Source organism: Morchella importuna (genome assembly GCF_003444635.1).
Source record: "Morchella importuna strain M04M26 chromosome Unknown Morimp01GS038, whole genome shotgun sequence".
Lineage (NCBI taxonomy): Eukaryota > Fungi > Ascomycota > Pezizomycetes > Pezizales > Morchellaceae > Morchella > Morchella importuna.
The window spans coordinates 436,046-454,176 of NW_025763435.1; the positions used below are offsets into that span (position 1 = coordinate 436,046).

General features: G+C 49.4%; 5 protein-coding genes across 5 annotated transcripts; 1 reads left to right on the plus strand and 4 right to left on the minus strand.

Annotated features, from left to right (window-relative positions):
- Nucleotides 1-4,153: 4,153 nt before the first annotated feature.
- On the minus strand, nt 4,154-5,063 carry LAJ45_09743 (uncharacterized protein; the record flags this gene model as incomplete). The annotated part of the gene is made up of 2 exons (XM_046119282.1): nt 4,154-4,710; nt 4,907-5,063. 2 exons carry the CDS (start codon nt 5,061-5,063, stop codon nt 4,154-4,156), a joined length of 714 nt encoding a protein of 237 aa, XP_045967604.1.
- A 1,626-nt stretch (nt 5,064-6,689) lies between these two features.
- Nucleotides 6,690-10,294, plus strand: LAJ45_09744 (uncharacterized protein; the record flags this gene model as incomplete). Its single annotated transcript, XM_046119283.1, has 7 exons — nt 6,690-6,717; nt 7,056-7,059; nt 7,121-8,595; nt 8,652-8,984; nt 9,049-9,577; nt 9,781-10,187; nt 10,251-10,294. 7 exons carry the CDS (start codon nt 6,690-6,692, stop codon nt 10,292-10,294), a joined length of 2,820 nt encoding a protein of 939 aa, XP_045967605.1.
- Nucleotides 10,295-11,005: 711 nt separating this feature from the next.
- Nucleotides 11,006-11,470, minus strand: LAJ45_09745 (uncharacterized protein; the record flags this gene model as incomplete). The annotated part of the gene is made up of 1 exon (XM_046119284.1): nt 11,006-11,470. One exon carries the CDS (start codon nt 11,468-11,470, stop codon nt 11,006-11,008), a length of 465 nt encoding a protein of 154 aa, XP_045967606.1.
- A 1,457-nt stretch (nt 11,471-12,927) lies between these two features.
- On the minus strand, nt 12,928-13,829 carry LAJ45_09746 (uncharacterized protein; the record flags this gene model as incomplete). The annotated part of the gene is made up of 4 exons (XM_046119285.1): nt 12,928-13,195; nt 13,251-13,340; nt 13,397-13,413; nt 13,494-13,829. 4 exons carry the CDS (start codon nt 13,827-13,829, stop codon nt 12,928-12,930), a joined length of 711 nt encoding a protein of 236 aa, XP_045967607.1.
- A 2,354-nt stretch (nt 13,830-16,183) lies between these two features.
- LAJ45_09747 (uncharacterized protein) lies at nt 16,184-18,111 on the minus strand (the record flags this gene model as incomplete). The annotated part of the gene is made up of 5 exons (XM_046119286.1): nt 16,184-16,276; nt 16,332-17,025; nt 17,114-17,626; nt 17,691-17,720; nt 18,062-18,111. 5 exons carry the CDS (start codon nt 18,109-18,111, stop codon nt 16,184-16,186), a joined length of 1,380 nt encoding a protein of 459 aa, XP_045967608.1.
- Between the last annotated feature and the right edge of the window lie 20 nt (nt 18,112-18,131).

The following is an 18,131-nucleotide window of genomic DNA, read 5'->3' on the forward strand; positions in this document are numbered from 1 at the left end:
AGAGCCTTCGTGTGCCTTATGTACAGCTTGCCCTTTGGTGGTTTGGCTGTGAAGTTTGGCCAAGACGTAAACACGCCTGTCGCCATGGGCAACGGCTAGCCCCCAACCAGGTGCAAAACACCGCAGTCGGTCAGCCAGCTCCCAGGGCAACCAAGAGCAACCACAGAAACCACAGATCTAAGGAGAAAATGTCCCTCCTGCATGGCTGGACTGGCCCGGAACAGGTTTGCAGCTGATCAGACTGGAGTCTGTGATTTGATTCTGGCTTGAGACTGCGACAGTCAGAGACAGACAGTCCCTTTGACAACTGTTCCCCATTCATACGTTCATCCCACGAACACTGATTGCCCATCACACACCCACATGCACATGGTGATTTCCAATTTCTATGTAGCCAGACCCTCAACCTCCAGCGGTTAAGTTGTGAAGAAAAAAACTCACTCCCGGAGCTGTCTGTCTGTTGCAGAGGGCAACCGGGGGCAGCTAGTTTGTTTACAGCCGTCGTGAAGGGCAACCACCACCACCACTTCAACCCCTCATCTTGATAACCGCCCGATAGGATAGGATAGGGCTCCAGATTAGACAAGTGCGGCGCTACGCTTTAGATTCGCTAATTTAGTGGAGCCCCAATCAAGACTGTAATTCCCCCCAGTGACGAATAGGGCTGTAGGGCTATGAAATTGATGGTCAGGCACCGAAACGTTCTTGTTTGACGGATACTGTAATCAAACCGACCACAATGCGTGCGATGAATGGAATTTACACTCGAGCCCCACTGAGCGTATCCATCTCTAGTAGGTACATACACGCAGGTACCATCTGACTCATCGCCCCCAATTAATACCGTAATCTGCGGCAAAGTACTCGTAAGAAGTAAGGGATCCCAGATTAAACCTCCAAGTCCGGCCGGCGTGGGTTGCATTCGTTCATAGAGCTCAAGCTGTCTCTCGGTGTCCCAATTAATTGGTTAATATATACTCCATCGGCCGTTTTTTTAATGGCGAGAGTTCTACTGGAAACATGAAACCACATGTTCCTAGCTAGGCTATATTTATATAGACAGAATCGCCTTCATAAGCTATCACTCGCTGCCAAGACTTCCTTCGCCCAGCCATTGTATGGACGGTCAGGAACATAAATGTAGTCTTGCAACAACTGTGGTTTTGACCAACGCCGTTGTCCGTGAGCGGCCGCGGATAACGATCTGATAGAGACAGGGAGTCAACCAGAAAGGCTGTACGTTTTCAGTCCTATGAATCTCCGCAGAGCATGTGTTTTTAAAGTGATACCTCAATCGAGCTGACAGAAACCACCAAAGTAAGGGCCAAAGTGACCCCGTTACGTTAAGGGCAGAACCACCGTTTCAAGGAGGAAATGATGATTCGAGGCTGGCTCATTTGCGTAGATAACACGCCCCGCCCCCGCCTGTTGGCACACATGATAGAGGACGTTCTTGTAGCTGGTGATGAGTGTTGTGGTGCTGGGTTGGTTCCGTGCGGTAGAAGATGTGGTTCCCAGTTTGGGTCTCTGGCAGTGTAGAAAGCCTTTTCTGTCTGCTGAAGATACGGAAAGATTAGCCTGAAGTGACACGGGGGGGGGGGGGGGGTGTGGCTCTAAAAGCGATGCGATGTGGAGACGGAGACGGAAGGACTGCTAGTGGTACATATAGGTATATATACATATGTAGGTAGAGTCAGAAGCGGGTACGGGCGGGTCATTTATGTAGAGTAGTCCCCACAGCTTCCACAACCGCACCGCACCACACCGCACCCCATGCCAACCCATTCAACAATCTATCCCACCATCTACCCCGCCATTATGTACATGTAATCACATGTAGTCGTCTATCCCCTATACGGCCAGCTCGAACAATAATCACAAAATGAACCGCAAAGGGTACATAGTATGTAGTTGTGCTGTGCTGAATGCCGTGAACATTTATTCTCTCATTGCACGTTACTTAAGGAGCTTCACCAACTCGACGACTGAGCGAGCAGCGCCAGAGTTCAGCAGCGTATAGTTACTAATTAAGGTAATTTTGTAACTCTGGTTCGGACTGTAAACCGTGTAAGGGATACTGCACAAGAGGATGACCAGTGGGTTAGTACGTTCGTGATTACAGGGTTAGGTGTCCCCTAGCCCGCTCTGCTCTCGCTCCCTTAAGTATTACTTCCTGGCCCTTAACAGTTGTGCGGCGGGTAGTCTAGTGGGTAGATGCCTTGTTCAGCTACACCGTGTGGGTTGACGAACCACCACGACCGAAAGGTTGTGGGTTCAACTCCGGGGGTGGGAGTGGTGCTGTGGTTATATACCTCGCCCATGGGAGACGGAGCCGCTAGTTGGGCCCAGATCGCCGTGGAGGGGTATATGGCGCAGGAATCACTTTTTGTGTATTTATTTCCCGTTTTTTCTTTTTTTCTTTTTTCTTTGGAGGGGCCTGAGCATGAGGGTGTGTGTGATATCGATTGTAGCTCTCTCTGGCCGGCCTACAATTGCAGATTGAACACTATCTTAGCTTGTCGCTCATTATTTGGCCAATATGTCTCCCACATGTCAGGGCCGGATGTAGGATTAGGCCGGTTTAGCGAGTCCCCCCCAGACCATATCCCCTTATACACGTAGCAGACGCACATGAACATCCACTCACCACACGGTTACTGCTTTGATCAGCACGAGCACGAGTTTTCTTTACCCCAACCCAAATTAACGCCATCAACATAACATCAAGCTACATGATACAATGACACTGATTCCCCGGCCTCCGGCGGACCGTTTGTAGTGAGGGGCTATGTAGTGGATTCTAATACACCCCCGCTCTCTCCCCGAGACCGAGTGAGAGGCTGTGCGCAGGGTCACACTCGTGTGTCGCTGCCGGCATAGGGCCGTTTGGCACAAAGAGGCTTTGCTGGTATGGTTGCATGGAGTTGAGCGTTTCGGTTGTGGATGTGCGTGCGTTGTTGGCCTGATTGGTGCGAGTGGGGCGTGGGGCGTGGGGGCGGCGAGTGATAGACTGTGACTACACGGCTGAGGAAACACTAGATCACCTGGATTTCACTTATTCTGCTTGAGCTCAGGGTTACATCGTAGGGCTCGTGTCTTTGAGGTTGTTATTTTGAGCCTATTGTGTTGTCATGGGCTTACCAGTCCTGTTTCCGTCGTGGAAAGGATTGCGGCCCCCCCGTTCAATTCATGCTCCTATCATTGCGAGGAGGGCTAGGAGGAAACATCAGTCGTCGTTTGGTTACAAGGAGTATCCCCCCGTCTGTAAATAATATATTGGGCGTTGTGGTGTCTAGCTAGCTTTCTAGTCCGGCTTGCAGTATCTACCTGTGGTTTCAAACATCGGATTAATAGGGCACCTTTCTGAAATGAAGCATACGTCATTCACGATTACACCATGGACCGTTCGTTTCAATCCACCCGCGCCGATTAGCTCCCAGACGCAGCACCAACCGCGGATGGCAGAGACAGGCTGGAGGATTCAGGCTTGTTTAGTTGGATATACATTCCGGGTCCTTCACACCAAATCTACACACCGCAGAACAATACTCGATTTACTCGGCGCAATTTGGTACACACCTAAATATCACATATTGCAAACCTATATAACTACATAACTAGCAGGGATCGAACGTCTAGATGTGTCAAAGAACAAAAATTAAATATATATAAACCAACGACAGACCTCCCCCCTTTCTCCAATCAATAGATACAAGTTTGCCACAGCGCGCAGAAGAACAACAAAGGAAAAAGAAAAAGGAAAAGGTCATCAGGTATCATGATCAAAAAAAAAAGGCAAAAAAGAAGAAAAAAGGGTACGCCGTGAATGCAAGCCGCCGCACCGTGAAATGAAATAAAAAAAACCCGCATACCGTGTATCCGATCGTAGAAAGAGGAGGATGAGGAGGGAAGAGAAGAAGAGGCACAAAAATGCTTGAAGAACCCAAAACAGGAAGAAAGGTAAAAAAAGAAACTCCAGAACAAAAGAGATATTCACAAAACGCCTTTCCTATTTTGAAAAACAGTCAGAAAAGACAAGACAAGAGAAGAGCCCCCAAAATCTATAAGAAGACATGTCATATTCCACCAAGATTGTCCCACTCAGATGCCATTTTTTTTTTTCCTTCCCCCATTGATATTGGCCCCTAATTTTCTAGAGACTTATCCCCAGCCCCCTCCCGGGCATACTCGGCGGCATACTCGTCGTTCTCTGCCCCTCCGCCAACACCTCCCTCACCCTCCCCGCCCTATCAACCGCCCTCTCCAACAATCCCAACCTTTCCTTCGTCTTCACCTCGCGGCCCTCCAAGACCGCAATCCTCTCCTCTAGCTTTGCCCTCTCCCTCCTCTCCGTCGCAACCATCTCATTCGCCTGCTGGAACAATGTCGCCGACAGGTCCTCCAGCTCCTCCGTCACCTGCTCCAGCCGCTCCTCCGCCTTCAGCCGCAGCCTCCGCTCCTTCTCCAGCGGCTCGTTGACGGCCTCCTCGGGTGGCGGGCTGGGCGGCGGGGCACCGCGGCGGGTGGTGGCTGCGGAGAGGAACGCGGAGATACGGTTGAGCGCTGGCGGGGGCACGGGCATCTGTGAGGGGGATGATGTTGGGCGTGTCAGGGGTGGGGAGGCGTTGGAGCCCATGGTGTCGCGGCCGGAGGATGCGGACGAGATGGATCGTTTGCGGACTTCGTCTTCGTAGTCGGCGAGCTTGTCCACTGGGTTTTCGGGGTTTGTTTAGCTTGGGGTCTTTAGGGCAGAGGGATGTAAAAGCTTGTGTTCTCCCCCATCCCCTCTCGAGAGCTGGGCTGGCTGATCTGGTTTGGGCTGGGCGTACGGGGGGACTTGTGCTAGGGGAAGGTAGCTAGCTAGCTAGTTGGTAGGGTTGACAATGGGGGGAAACAGTGGGCTTACCGGCTGAAGTGGCTTTATCGCTCAGTAACCTGACCTGGGCCTCGAGCTCTGCTATGCGTCGTCTCGCGTCGGCAAACTCTTGAGCGTCCGCGCCGCAGTTTGGGCAGCATGTTGTTGGCTTTGTTTGTAGTCGGGGCAGGGTGACTGCTGGAGACATTTGTGGTTCACTGTACTACAGTGGATTCTTGGATAAGATACGAGGAGAGAGAGAGAGAGAGAGCGATTGTATGTTCAGGTGGAGTGAGGTATGTATCTAGTAAGTATGCGAGGTGGAGGCGTGGATAGATTGGAGGTATGTAGATAGGTAATGAGGTATGGTATGGTATGGTACGGTGAGAAATACTGGACGGAGATGGCAGGCTGGGTAGAGTAGTAGTAGGTATGCTAGGTACATGTAGGTATGGGAGTCGAGTATCTTATGTATATCACCCCTCTCTAAACTCTGCTCGCGTGCTCTTCCCGCTTCTCTCTCACACCGCGCAATTAAAAGGGGTGGTGGGAGGTATCTTGGTGGTGGTGCAGCTAGCTAACACAGATGAGTAAAAAAAAAAAAAAAAGCCACTCTCCTTCGTCCTTTTCTTCTTTCTTTCTCTGAATCCTTCTCTCACACGTTCTCTGACTGAATGACTGCTCACACCCCTCAGTTTGTCGCCCTGCCTATGTAGCTAGCCAGGTTCCCTTCGTATCGTATCGTCTCGCCTGGGATGCTGAGTTGCACTTTGATGACAGGGGAGCGAGGGCAGACAGAAAGGCGAGCGGTAAATCTATTAATATTGCCCTGAAACAGTGGTAAGGAGAAGCTTTGAGCTTCTGCTTGGCAACAGGGCCAGTGTGCTACCCACTCTACTCTTCTACACGCGCGGATCTCCCCTCACGATAAGTTGGCAGCTCCAGTATCGATACCGATGGTCACGGTGATCGATAACAGATTCGTGTCTCTCTTATCTAAGGTTCAGCCCTCTTCTAACGGATCGTGGCAGCGTCGAATTTCTTCATTTCCACCCCCATTGCTAGGTGCTACATACAACTCTTACTCTACTAAGCTAGGCTTGGGCTGCGTTGAGCTTTGGTGGAACTTGCCGGCGTCAGATCGAAACAAACAAAATACAAATCAAATAATACGAGCATCATCGTCATCATGCAGAGCCAGACTGGAGTAAACATTCGATTCGATCCCACCACTCGGGTTCTCCCAAGAAAAAATCGATCAGAAGCTCGCTAGCTATACCCCGCAAAATCGCACTTCACGTGTCCCCCCTCCCCCTCGCCTCTCCCTCTTCCCCACATAAATAGAACCGATCGAATCACGTGGGATAGTCAATGATCCAAATACCGTTTATTAATAGACGCTCAGTAGCTTAAGTCTATCTTTGGACCCCACAAAGGCTTCATTTGAAGCTGAGGAAGTTTGGGGTCGGTGGAGATCGAGAAGGAAACATTGTTTGTTCTGCACTGGCGTAAATCGGGCGAAACATATCGCCGACGTGGTGCCTTTGGGGTTCGGGCTAAAACTAGGGTTTCTGAGGGGTATAGGGAAGTAAGGTTGACCTGGAATGGCTGTTCAAACGCAGGGGCCAGCCGCCGACCAAAACCAACCTCCGATACGAGTCTGGCTCCGTCCCGCAGGTACATACACGCAGCGCACTCGCTGGGCGCGTGTAGGTAATAGAGGAAGTACCTACTTGTATGGGATATTCTCAAGACCATATGAATTGTCAATAATATCAAGAGCATGAGCATCAATTAATATTGATGATGATGTGTGCAACTTGTATACACAGTCATGATCATGATATATTGTCATATCATACGTAAGTATACCTCAAGCTTACTCGATAATCATGAATATGGCCCGCAATGAAACCAGGTTTAAGTCTAGCTGAGACCATGGTACGGTGCTGAGTGTGTTTCTTTGCGATTACGTAGGTTATATAATCGTGTGCAGACCACATTACCTCGGTGTTAATTCTTGAACTCAATTAAATCACCTACCAGCTCAATTGAAATCATGATTAGCAAATCATTCGCCATTGAACCAGACTCTGTCACGCATAAGCGCCAGCAGCCTTTAGCTGATCGATCCCGCTTGTGATGTTGTAAGGTCGAGAAACAAACCTATATGTAGTCTTAACAAAATAACTTTTTTTAGTAAAGTATCGTCCCCTTATCGAATCTTTTAAACCACATGATTGTCAACTAATATGTATTGAATAGGCTATTACAGCACAGGCCAGAATACTGCGACCATGGAGATATTGGGGCTACTTCAGCCGCTGTAGGCCTGGCCGATGTACTCTTTAAGACCAGCTTACAATGCTACAACGTTTTATCCGAAACGAAAGACCTCGCTGTCAATCACGACCACTTTGTTTGGCAGCTTAATACCGAGAAACATCGTTTGATAGGATGGGAAAAGGCGTGGGATTTAACGAGCGGTTTGCATCGAAAACTGGATCCAGACGATTACCGATATCGCTATGTTGTGGGAACTTTGGCTAGAATCGTCTCCCTCTTCACGAGTGCCGATGATCTGAAAAAAAAATACGGCATCCAAGCCAGCAATTCGTCCCAGCAGAGTAGACCCACTCCTTCTAGTTCATGGCTATCTGTGCGCCTCCCGCGTCGCCTGCAACGGTCACCCTCTCCTAGTGGAAGAAAGAAACAACCAGGAGCATCAGAAGTTCTCCCAGGCCTAGACACCTCTGATATTAGAGCACTCGAAAATCCCTCCATCTTAGAGAGCATGGATCTTGTTCATGGCCTGACAGAAGAGATAAAGCGAATCAAAGAGTCGACAGGTAGAATGCAGCAAGTGTTGCCGCTTTACAGGAAACTGCAATGGGCTGTTGTGGATAAAATAAGATCTAGTCATCTCATTAGAAAATTAAAGGAATATAACGATGGTCTCATTGCTATTCTTCCGACCCCCCAATCCCCACAAAACACACTGCTGGACTGCCAGCCGTTCTTAAAGTTCTATGTTCCGACTCAACTACCTTTACAAAGAAACCAATATTTCCGGGGAAGGGAGGATCTGCTTTCCGAGATGATCATGATATTGAACCCAAAAGTTGAAGCTACCAGGCATCAAGCCGGGCAGACTAATTATGAACCTACTAAAAAACATCGGATTGCGGTTCTTCACAGGCTTGGTGGGATGGGGAAAAGTCAGATTGCTACAGAATACGCATATCGGCACTATTCAAGCTCCTCGTACACCTCAATCTTTTGGATTGACGCTACAAGTCAGACGTCCCTTGCTCAAGGTGCAGTAACAATGATTGAACAGGTCATTGATTATTATCAAACGAATCCCCGAAGGTCTGATAGCACAATCGAACACATAGGCGCCCTATTAGGTCTCTCTGGATGTATTGAGCCAACTGGAAAGATACTGAAAGATACTCCCCCTGCTTCGGTGATAAAGGCGGCAAAAAGGTGGCTTTCAGAGCCGGGAAACAAAGATTGGCTAATTATTTTCGACAACAATGACGATATAGATTCCGTGAATGTGCATGACTTTCTTCCAAAGCTAGAGTTTGATCATGGAAGTACTATAGTAACTACTCGAAGGTTCGAACTTCGGTATCTGGGGACTGGGGTCGAGATAGATAAGATAGAGGGAAATGCTGCAATCAGCATTCTCTTGACATCTGCAGGAAAACCGGATACCACGGAAAACGACGAAGGTATGATTTATTAATATTCCATCCTAAAGCTTGGGGTAAATACTCAAACTATGAAGATTATGCGGAGGCCAGAAATATCTCAGAGAGGCTGGGATATTTCCCACTGGCACTCGATCAAGCCGGCGGATATATATCATCGAAGCAGATGCCGATTTCTAATTATCTACCACTATATACTGCAAATTACAAACGTGTTACGTCAAAGAGCCACCGGGGGTTAGCAGAGCGATACAGAAATGACACAGTTTACACTATTTGGAAGATTTCATTTGTTTCCCTTCCTGAGCTCGCATTTGAGCTGCTCCTGCTGTGTTTATTTCTTGGGGGTGTGGATATTTCTGAGGAACTACTTTTGCGGGGAAAGGAAGCAGTTCCCCGACTATTTGAAGGTGCTTTTTACCAGAATGAACGTTCAGCTTTATTCGAATACTTACATTATGCATGTACATACAGACGATTTTTTGGCCGAGGACGCTCTCGACCCCCTATTGTCATTCTCACTAGCAAGACGAAAGGTTGATATACAATCTACAAAGCTTAAGCTTTCGTTTCATCCATTAGTTTTGGAATGGGCCCGCGAAAGTCTTGATGCCGACGAACGTTGTAGATTCATGAATGAAGCTATTTGTCTTGTTGGCAGAACATATCAGCATAATCCGAAAAATCGGGAAATGGATGAATGGATCTTTGGGATGCAGATTCTACATCATATTAACACTACCATCGAAAATATCCAATATCTATTCAAATCGAATAATACCTGGAATGAAGATACAATGGACGCTATAGCTCAGATAGGACGTCACTGTGAATCTCATGGCTTGATTGGGGCAGCGGCAGGAATTCTAGAGGCTCTTTTATCAAACCTTGTTGAGCGAGCACCTAGCTTTGGAACTACAAATGTTATTGGTCTGCTAGCATATCTATATAGAATTTCTGGCCAGAGGGAGAAATCTCTGGAGTTGGGTAAAATTGTTTTAGAGTTTTACGAGATATCGTTGGGTAATGATCATTTTCATGTGGCGGAAATCAGGGCCGACTTATGTGCAATACTCTACAAACTTGGAAGATATGAGGAATCGCTAGAATCATTGGAACTCTTGCTACCCGTTAGTGAGAGGGTTGCGGGAAAGGAACATCAAATGACTTTGGGGTGGCTAGTGCCATTGATACTTGCCTCTATAGGCTGAGGGGAGTCGGAGAGATGGTGGAGGTAGAGAGGTTGTTTGCAGCCACCACCGAGAAGGTACTGGGGCATGAGCACCCAGATACCCTAGACGCTCTTTACAATTTGCATATTTCCCTCTTGGGGCTGGAGAGGTACGAAGAGGCGATAGAAATTGGCAAGCGGGTGGTAGCGGGTAGAGGGAAGGTACTGGGGCATGAACACCTAGATACCATAGCGGCCATCCAGCGTTTAGACATAATATTCACAGAGGAGCGGGAGGATGCGTGCGCGTCAGTGAAAGCAAAAGTGCAATCGACAGATTTAGATGGAAAGGAGGAAACACCCAAAAGTCCTATAGACACATTCGACAGTATGGGTCCACACTCGTGTACTGTCGGGGGGGTAAGAAGAAGAAGCTGTAAAAGTAAGTACTTCCTAGAGATAAAATAACAGGCGTTATATAATTATGAGATTTTGACATAAGCAGGCGCTCATATATGCAGCCCCCGAAGATTTTCAAACAGTGGTTAATCATCTCGATATCTTTCATGTCTCCTTCTCCCCACCCCCTTTTCTTTTTCTAAAAATAAAAACTCTTTAGGCACGATCGATAGCTAGGCGTATTTTGGACATTTTAATATTGTGGATAATGTATTTCGGTGGAAATTGCGTGGGTTAATTGAGAGAGCGGGATTTTTTATATCTCCTTGCGCTTAATTTTTTGAAGTTTATATTGCTTAAATCATTATTATTTGATTTGCTTGGTTGGGGGTGAGTGTTTGAACTTGCAACACGGAAAGGAATGTTATTACTAAATACAGAGGTGAAGACGGACTGTGAAACGCCACTCTTTTATTGAATGCTCAGATAAATCGAGTTCAAGCTTGAGGTATTCTCTATCACTTTTGGCTTTCAAGCACGGAATAAGAATATTCAAATTATCAACTTTTGTTGAAAATTCTGTACGTATGTAGCTATATAGTGCACTGGACAATATACATATAATGCATTCAAACATCACATAAAACGGAGCAACTAATTTTAAAGACCATCGCATGCGTCATATAAATCTAGCCCATTCAAACAAAAACTCGTGGTCATTAACTTGCAACCCAAAGTCAAGTAGCTGTTTTCAATTAAATTAATGGTCTATAAGTACACGAAACGCACGCATTCCAGTTATAGCCATCGACCCCGCCGCCCCAAATCCAGACCACCCCCTCCCCCCTAAAAAAACCACTCCTACTCCCCCTGCCCCCAACGGGAGTACATTCGCGTCATCTTGAACGCCTCAAACGTCCACTCCTTGGCCCCCAAGTCCTCCACCTTCCCCGCCCACACATACACACTCGCCCAGCAGCTCTTGCCGCCCTCCAGCACAATATTGACCCTCTCACTCGTGTATAGGTATCCCTCGAAGCTGTTGATCCGGCCCTTCTGGGCCTCGGTCAACCCCGTCACCAGGAAGCCGTGGACACTGTCCGTGTCGACGCCCGTCTGGACGACGGCGGGGAAGTCGGCGCCCTGCACGCTGTGCCGCTTGTGGGCGTGCAGGGTTGCGGGCGCCATCTGGGCTTTGAGCAGCGTGGGAGTGAGATTGGGTGGGCTGCCGATGATGCCGTAGAGGATCTTGGGGGACATGAGGGAGCCGTAGACGAATACGGGGGTGCTGCTCTCGTCGGCGGGGAGGGTGGTGGGGATCGTCATTTTAGTAGGTGTGGAATGTGTGGGTGAGTATTCAATTTTTTTTTATATTGATATTGATATTGAAGACTTGTGGTGTAGTTTGAGCGAGGGGATGGGTGGTCTTTTTTTCTAATGTCTGTGTAGTAGTGCTTTACTGTTGTTGCTGTAATAGTGGCGCGTGGATGTGCGTACCCTTTTATAAGCCCCCCCCTTCAGTATATCAACCCATCATTAATCCTCCCTTGAAAGGAAGGGGAAAAGAAAAATTTCTTTCACTATGACTCTTTTTCAATTGTCTTCTTTTAATCCCATGCCTGCCATTAATGACTCTTGAAGCTGGTCCATGGGGGTTTGAATCAATAGAGTCACGTAAAGAAGCTGCAGCAACTTACCTATTTGTAATTAGCAGGGGCCTCGCTATTGGTACTTGACAACTAATTGCAACCTCTCGCTCAACTATTGCGCAAGGCATACATATAACCTACATCTACTTTTTTTTTTGTTGTTGGCATGACAACGCGTTAATGTTAATCTGGCCGTCGCACACCCAATAAGTGAGTGAGCACTTCGTGTGGGGTTTCAGGCTGAATAAGTGCATACATAACTCCAGTACTACTGTGTCAGCCAGTGTCACTGGTTTTGAGTGAGAGTAAAGTAATGGGAGCCGAGACCGCACAATCGTACGAACCTGAATCAGCGGGAAAGAACTGAATTACTTATTACTTAATCGTCTCCCGATCTATCCGCCTCGTCTATTATATGCAAGTTTCGACAGCTTTTGTGTGCATGGCACACGCATGCTTAGTTGTGCAGTTATGTCCGCTCTAAATAGGGATGTCAATGATCAATCTTGACGACAACTAATTCTTTGCCGTACTAGTACTAGCATGACTGTAACTAGACAATTAATAGCGAGAGCGTTGCCAGATCGGGAAGCTGCAGCTCAGTCCAGAAAGCTAAGCCAAAGCTGGTTAAAGCTAGAGGTTGGGGTTTCTCGCTCATGGGATGTCACTCGGTGACATGAGATATTGGCAAGTGTAGGCTGTGTTAAGGTATTAGAAGTGTCTTTCAGGGGTTAGATGTATTTGTGTTTGATATTCTGTCTCTTGCACGTTAGTTGGTATTATGTAAGTTTTACGCCCGTTATTTAGTTTTCATTTGTAACTGTTCTTTGTGGCGCTCAACAAAGGCATATCGCTGTGCGAAGTTGATGAGTCTTTACTGGATCATTTCCCTACACAATCACATAGCATGGATCTCTACAAGCAGACCACGTCTCAAAGCACACATCAGCAAATACAAGCGCAATATCATAACACCAACCATTCATTATTCCAAACTCGTATCTCATTTGCAGTCCATTTTTTGGTCCCTACGGTAAATTACAAAGAACGCAACAAAAACGCGGCCAACCCATCCAGCCTGCTGCCAACAACAACACAAAAAATAAAAACAAAATGCTCCCCACATCTGCCCAATTACTCACCACCCTTCCTGTTCTTGGCACCCTTGGGGGTTCCACTTCTGGCACGGGTAGTAGCAGGCTTCTTGATGTGGCCCTCCGGGATCCAGCTCTCATCGTATGAGCCCGCGCTGGTGGCGGCAAGAGTGGGGGCGGGGCGGACAAGGCGGACCTGGTCGGTACCGGAGCGCTTGGTCTTGGGGATGACGCTAGCGAGCCAGGTGTTGTAGACAAAGTAGCCTGAGGCACCGAAACCGGCTGCGAGAAGGAGGTACAAGAAAAGACTACAAGCCACCATGTTAATAGGCGGAACTTCCAAGATTCGATGAGTGTACTTACACCTGGGGGTCAAAGAGCGAGGTGGGTGCCTCAACGATCGAGATGGTCTGATTGAACGCAGACTGGGAAACGGCCAAACCCTCGGAGGTCCTAAGAAACATTTTGAGGTTGAAGATGACATCCTGGGATGCATCTCAGTCGTAAACTGATATGGTAAATCAATCTATCCCAGTCATTAGTACTTTGCTCGGCCACATGTGAGTGTATGGAATCAAAAAAAAAAAAAAAAAAAAAAAAAATTACCGCCTGATCCTTCCCGAGCTTTACCCCGACCTTCGAAGCCGTCAAATTCCTCAATTCGACACCCTTGGGGGTCTTTAGCGAGCCCTGGATGAGCTGGACACGGATGTCCTCCGGCTCGTTGTTCACAATGTGGAGGTTCAACTTTGTTGGGATGCCATTGATCGCCTTGATGCCGAACTCGGGGACAGCATCAACGAACTGCACACCGAGCGACACGTTCAGAGCCTTGACAACCTTCTCCGGGGTGGCGGCGGCGGCAGGCTGCTCACTGGCGACATCGGCAGCCGAAGCTAGCCCAAGGGTAAGGAGCGGAAGGAGGGCTGAGAGGAACTTCATGGTGATGAGATGTGTGGGTATTTGGGGGGGGGGGGGGTTGTGGTTGTGGGAATGGGATGAGGAAGAGTGAAGTACACTGGAGATATATACGTGGGAGATGGTTGCGGGTTGTTGTCTCGGATAAGGGAGGCGGATTTTCTGTGTGCCGGGACTGGGAGGACACATCTACTTTTACGCATGCCAAGACCCTTATGCACGGAATAATTGGGAGAAGCTTCGAGGCGTTCTGTTGGTGGACATGCATAAAACCCTCAGAACCGCGAATTGATGCTGAAGCACTCGTGTTAGGGAAACGTTTGGCTCGCAATTGTACGAGTGCGCTATGGACATATGGGATGAATACTACCTTGGTTGGTGTAAAGCACATACATGTAATAATCCGCCCCGTTTAGGTCGAGCTTAGTAGATGCCAAGACCCCGGAATTGTTAATATGGCGTGTGGGGATTCGGCCCAGTTGGTGATGTACTGATCTGGATGAATGCAGGCCTCATGTTGTACCTACGTTAAGGAGTAGAAGAGTGTCGGCAGCTGCAGCAGCCAAATGGATTTAACAAAGGTTGAGATGCAGATAGAAGAACCCATGGATGTCTACCAGGTAGATTTTCCTTGAAACATTATACGCCCCCACTCTAACTTATGGGGGATTGTGACTAATATAGTTAAAACCGAGTGATAGTTTGTGTGTACTTAATCCATTACTCTTTCGGTCCCCAGTACATTTATCTTAGTTGTTTCCAGTCTACCAAGCAATCAACCAGCCAACCCAACCGACCAAAAGAGACCACGGTTTACTTCTATATTCCTCTAGGCTTTCTGGCGCCTAGTGTACCGAGAAACCTAGAGTACCATTCTACCCTCCCTTTTCTCTTCCTCCTCGTATTTCCCCGTTCCTCCTCCCCACTGTATTGCATCCTCCCGACTTCTAGACGCCCGCCGGGGAATCGATACGAAGCACCACAGTGTTTCACCCTTCTACCTTCCATCCCCCTCACCATTCCCTCCCCCCTCCCCCCAGCTCCTCCACGCTCTTTTTGACCCTAACCTCCCTCACCCCTCACCCCCCCCCCCCCCAACCCCAGTTTCCCCTACGTATTCCAGACTATGCGCCACAGAGGTACCACCCGCCATATCACTCTTTTATATGGGGCCGAAACCAGTTATGGGTTTTAGAGACCCGATTTCCGCATAACTGGTGAATTGCATACAACCCTCCCATACCAGCACTCCGAGATAGCTGCACTGGTATTTTTGTGCTGCTTTTTACATACACGTAGGCCATGTCGGCCTGCCAAAAGAAAGCCTCAGCTTCGAGTTCGTAGTAGTGATGGCCGGTCAGTCAATGAGTGATCGAACCAGCCAGGCCCGCCCGGCCGCAATCATAAGCGATCACTCGCCCATCCCCACCCCACAACCAGCAACCCGCCCCCGCACATAAACCCGCCCCTTCCCCCCCAAACCCCCTTTTCTCCACAATTCGTTTATGGCAAAAGCTCCAGCGAGCTGTGATCTTGTGATGGTTACACCACACACATTCATCCCATCCCACCAATCAGAGTGTGCGAGTGATACTTTGTGACTGGCTTGGTCGGTCTCCGGCACGCAGTGTGATGTTGCGTGGTTTATGGGTCTGTATCTGTGTGGCGATGTGGAGCTTATAATTATAGATACTTGAGCATCTGCTCTAGATCTACGTACAGATACTGGTTAAGCCTAGGCATAGAGCTGGTGGCTGTGTTTTACTGTAACTCGCTCTCTTGGGCTGCCTTCTCTCTCTTTGTTTTTTGCAAAGTACTAGTCGCATATAATGCGTTCTCTATATACGTTCTCGGTTCTCGGTTCTTCACGTTGCCCACAAAAGATCATCTCTGAAAACAGATCTAACACGCCTGTGAACCTGAGTAACACATTGCCCAAGCCCACCCACCCACCCACATCCCATCCATCCATCTATAGCTATTATATCCAGACCGCAGGACACCACCTAGCTAGCTACATGCAGCTCTGTACATGTTACAGCACAACCTCTACCAGCTACTAGCTACCGCGCGCTGCAACATCCTCCCTCTACCCCATAAAAAACCAAATCACCTCACAGATCTAGAAAAAAACACCACACACAGATCTAGAAAAAGACTTTTTCATTTTTTAATTCCCGGCCGCGCGCAGGGTCTCTATCGCGAGCGAAAAAAAAGAGAAAGAAAAAAAGATAGGGATGGAAAGGAAAGGAAAGGAAAAAAGAACAAGAAGTTAATAACATACAAGAAAGAAGAAAAAAGAAAAATGCCGTGTGTGGGGGAAGGGAGTAGAGCAAGGACCACAAAAAAGCACACAGAAAGAGAAAGAGGGGCGGCATCTACGCCTGCGCACACTGCGGCTGCCCGTCCTCCTCGTCGTCTTCGTCGTCGTCCTCCCAGACGCCGCCCTGGCCTCCTTCTTCTGCGCCGAACTGTAGCCGGAAACATTAGCCTTTGTCCCTACCCTATACCACGGGGAAGCCATACCTCATCCAAATCCGCCTCCTCATACTCAACCTCATCGACCTGCTCCGCCTTAATCTCCTCCTTCTCCGCCTTCGGCAACAACTCCCTAATCCTCTCCACCTCCGGGCTCCACCCATCCTTCGGAAACTCTATATCAACCACCAAATACAGATCCCCCCTCGCCTCACTCCGCTTCCTCGGCATCCCCTCCCCCTTCACCCTCAGCACCTGTCCGGGCCTCAGTACCTTCCCCCTCGGATGCTTCACCAACACCCCCCGCCCGTCTAGGTGCTTCACAACAACCTTCTCAAACCCCGTCAGCGCCTCCGCGAGCGTCACGCGCAGCCGCGCACTCAGGTCCGCGCCGCTGCGGTCGAAAACGTCGTGCTCCTTCTCGTCGAGCACGAACACGATGTTGCCCGTCTCTTGATCCGGCGCCTCGTCGGCTTCGCCCTCAAGGACGATCTTGTCGCCGTGCTTGCTCCCGCGTGGGATGTAGAGTTCGAGGACCTTCTTTTCTTCGTGCACGCAGGTGCCTTTGCAGCGGCGGCAGCGGTCGCGGTCGCGGTAGGTCTGGCCGGTTGAGGAGCAGGCGGCGCAGGGGCTGTTTTCTTGCGTGACGAGGCCGCGGCCGATTTGGCGTAGGGATTCGGTGTAGCCTTTGCCGGCGCAGGTGGTGCATTTTTTGGGTTTGGTGTTGGGCTTGCCGCCGGTGCTGTGGGGGGGGGGGGTGTTAGTGGGGTTGTTGGTGGTGGTGGTGGTAGTGGGTTGGGTTGGGGGATGGGGGGGGGGGGGTGACTTACCCTTTGCATTGTGTGCAGAGGACATTGCGGGTACTCTTCATCTTGACGGTCTTGCCTTTGTACAGATCCTCCAAGCTCACCTCATACTCCTGCACCGTATCCTTCCCCCTCCCCTTCCTCCTCCCTCCCCCTCCCATCCCTCCCATCCCCGGCATCCCGCCCATCCCGCCCATGCCCCCCATGCCCCCCATCCCCGGCATCCCGCCGCCCATAAACATCTGGTTCAGTAGGTCCTCCAGATCCACCTCGCCGTCCATGCCCCCGCTGCTGCCGGGCGTGAACGCGGCCATGCCGAAGCGGTCATAGTGCGCGCGCTTGTCCTCGTCGTAGAGGATCTCGTAGGCCTGCGAGACGGCTTTGAAGGTGTGTTCGGCGTCCTCGCGCTCGTGCTCGGGGACCTTGTCCGGGTGCGAGGTGAGCGCGGCTTTGTGGTAGGCTTTTTTGATTTCGGTTTTTGTGGCGGTGGGGGGAGGTGCAGGATGTCGTAGAGGGTGGTGTCGGGGGTGCCGTTCACTGGGTGGGGGTGTTAGTGGGGTGTATGTGGAGGGGGAGGGGGAGGGAGGGGTGGTGGGGTTACTTGTGGCGGTGGTTAGTTATGCTCTGATCACTGTGAGGGTAATAGAGAGTGAAGTGGTTTAATGTTTGTGAGTGAAAGCGAGAGACTTTTCAGCAGTGAAAAGAGAGTGCTTTGGAGGGAGAGACTGAGGGTGTGGGAGATGCAGAGAGATGGAGAGGAAGTTGGGGTTGGGGGGGGGGGGGGTGTTGTAGAGGTAGAGCAGAGAAAAGTGAAGAGGTTTGCAGAATAGTTTTTTTCAGCACAACATCAGGCGTAGACTTTCACCACCAACAGGACAAGGGTTCAACGTTGAACGCAACCAACCACACAAAGAGAAAAGCTTCAGCACAGCCACAGCCACAGCCACAGCCACACCCCTCCACCCCACCAACCGCCGCTTTAGCCCCACCACACGCACAGCACAGCACAGCACACCCAGCATCAGTCTACAATTCAACATCC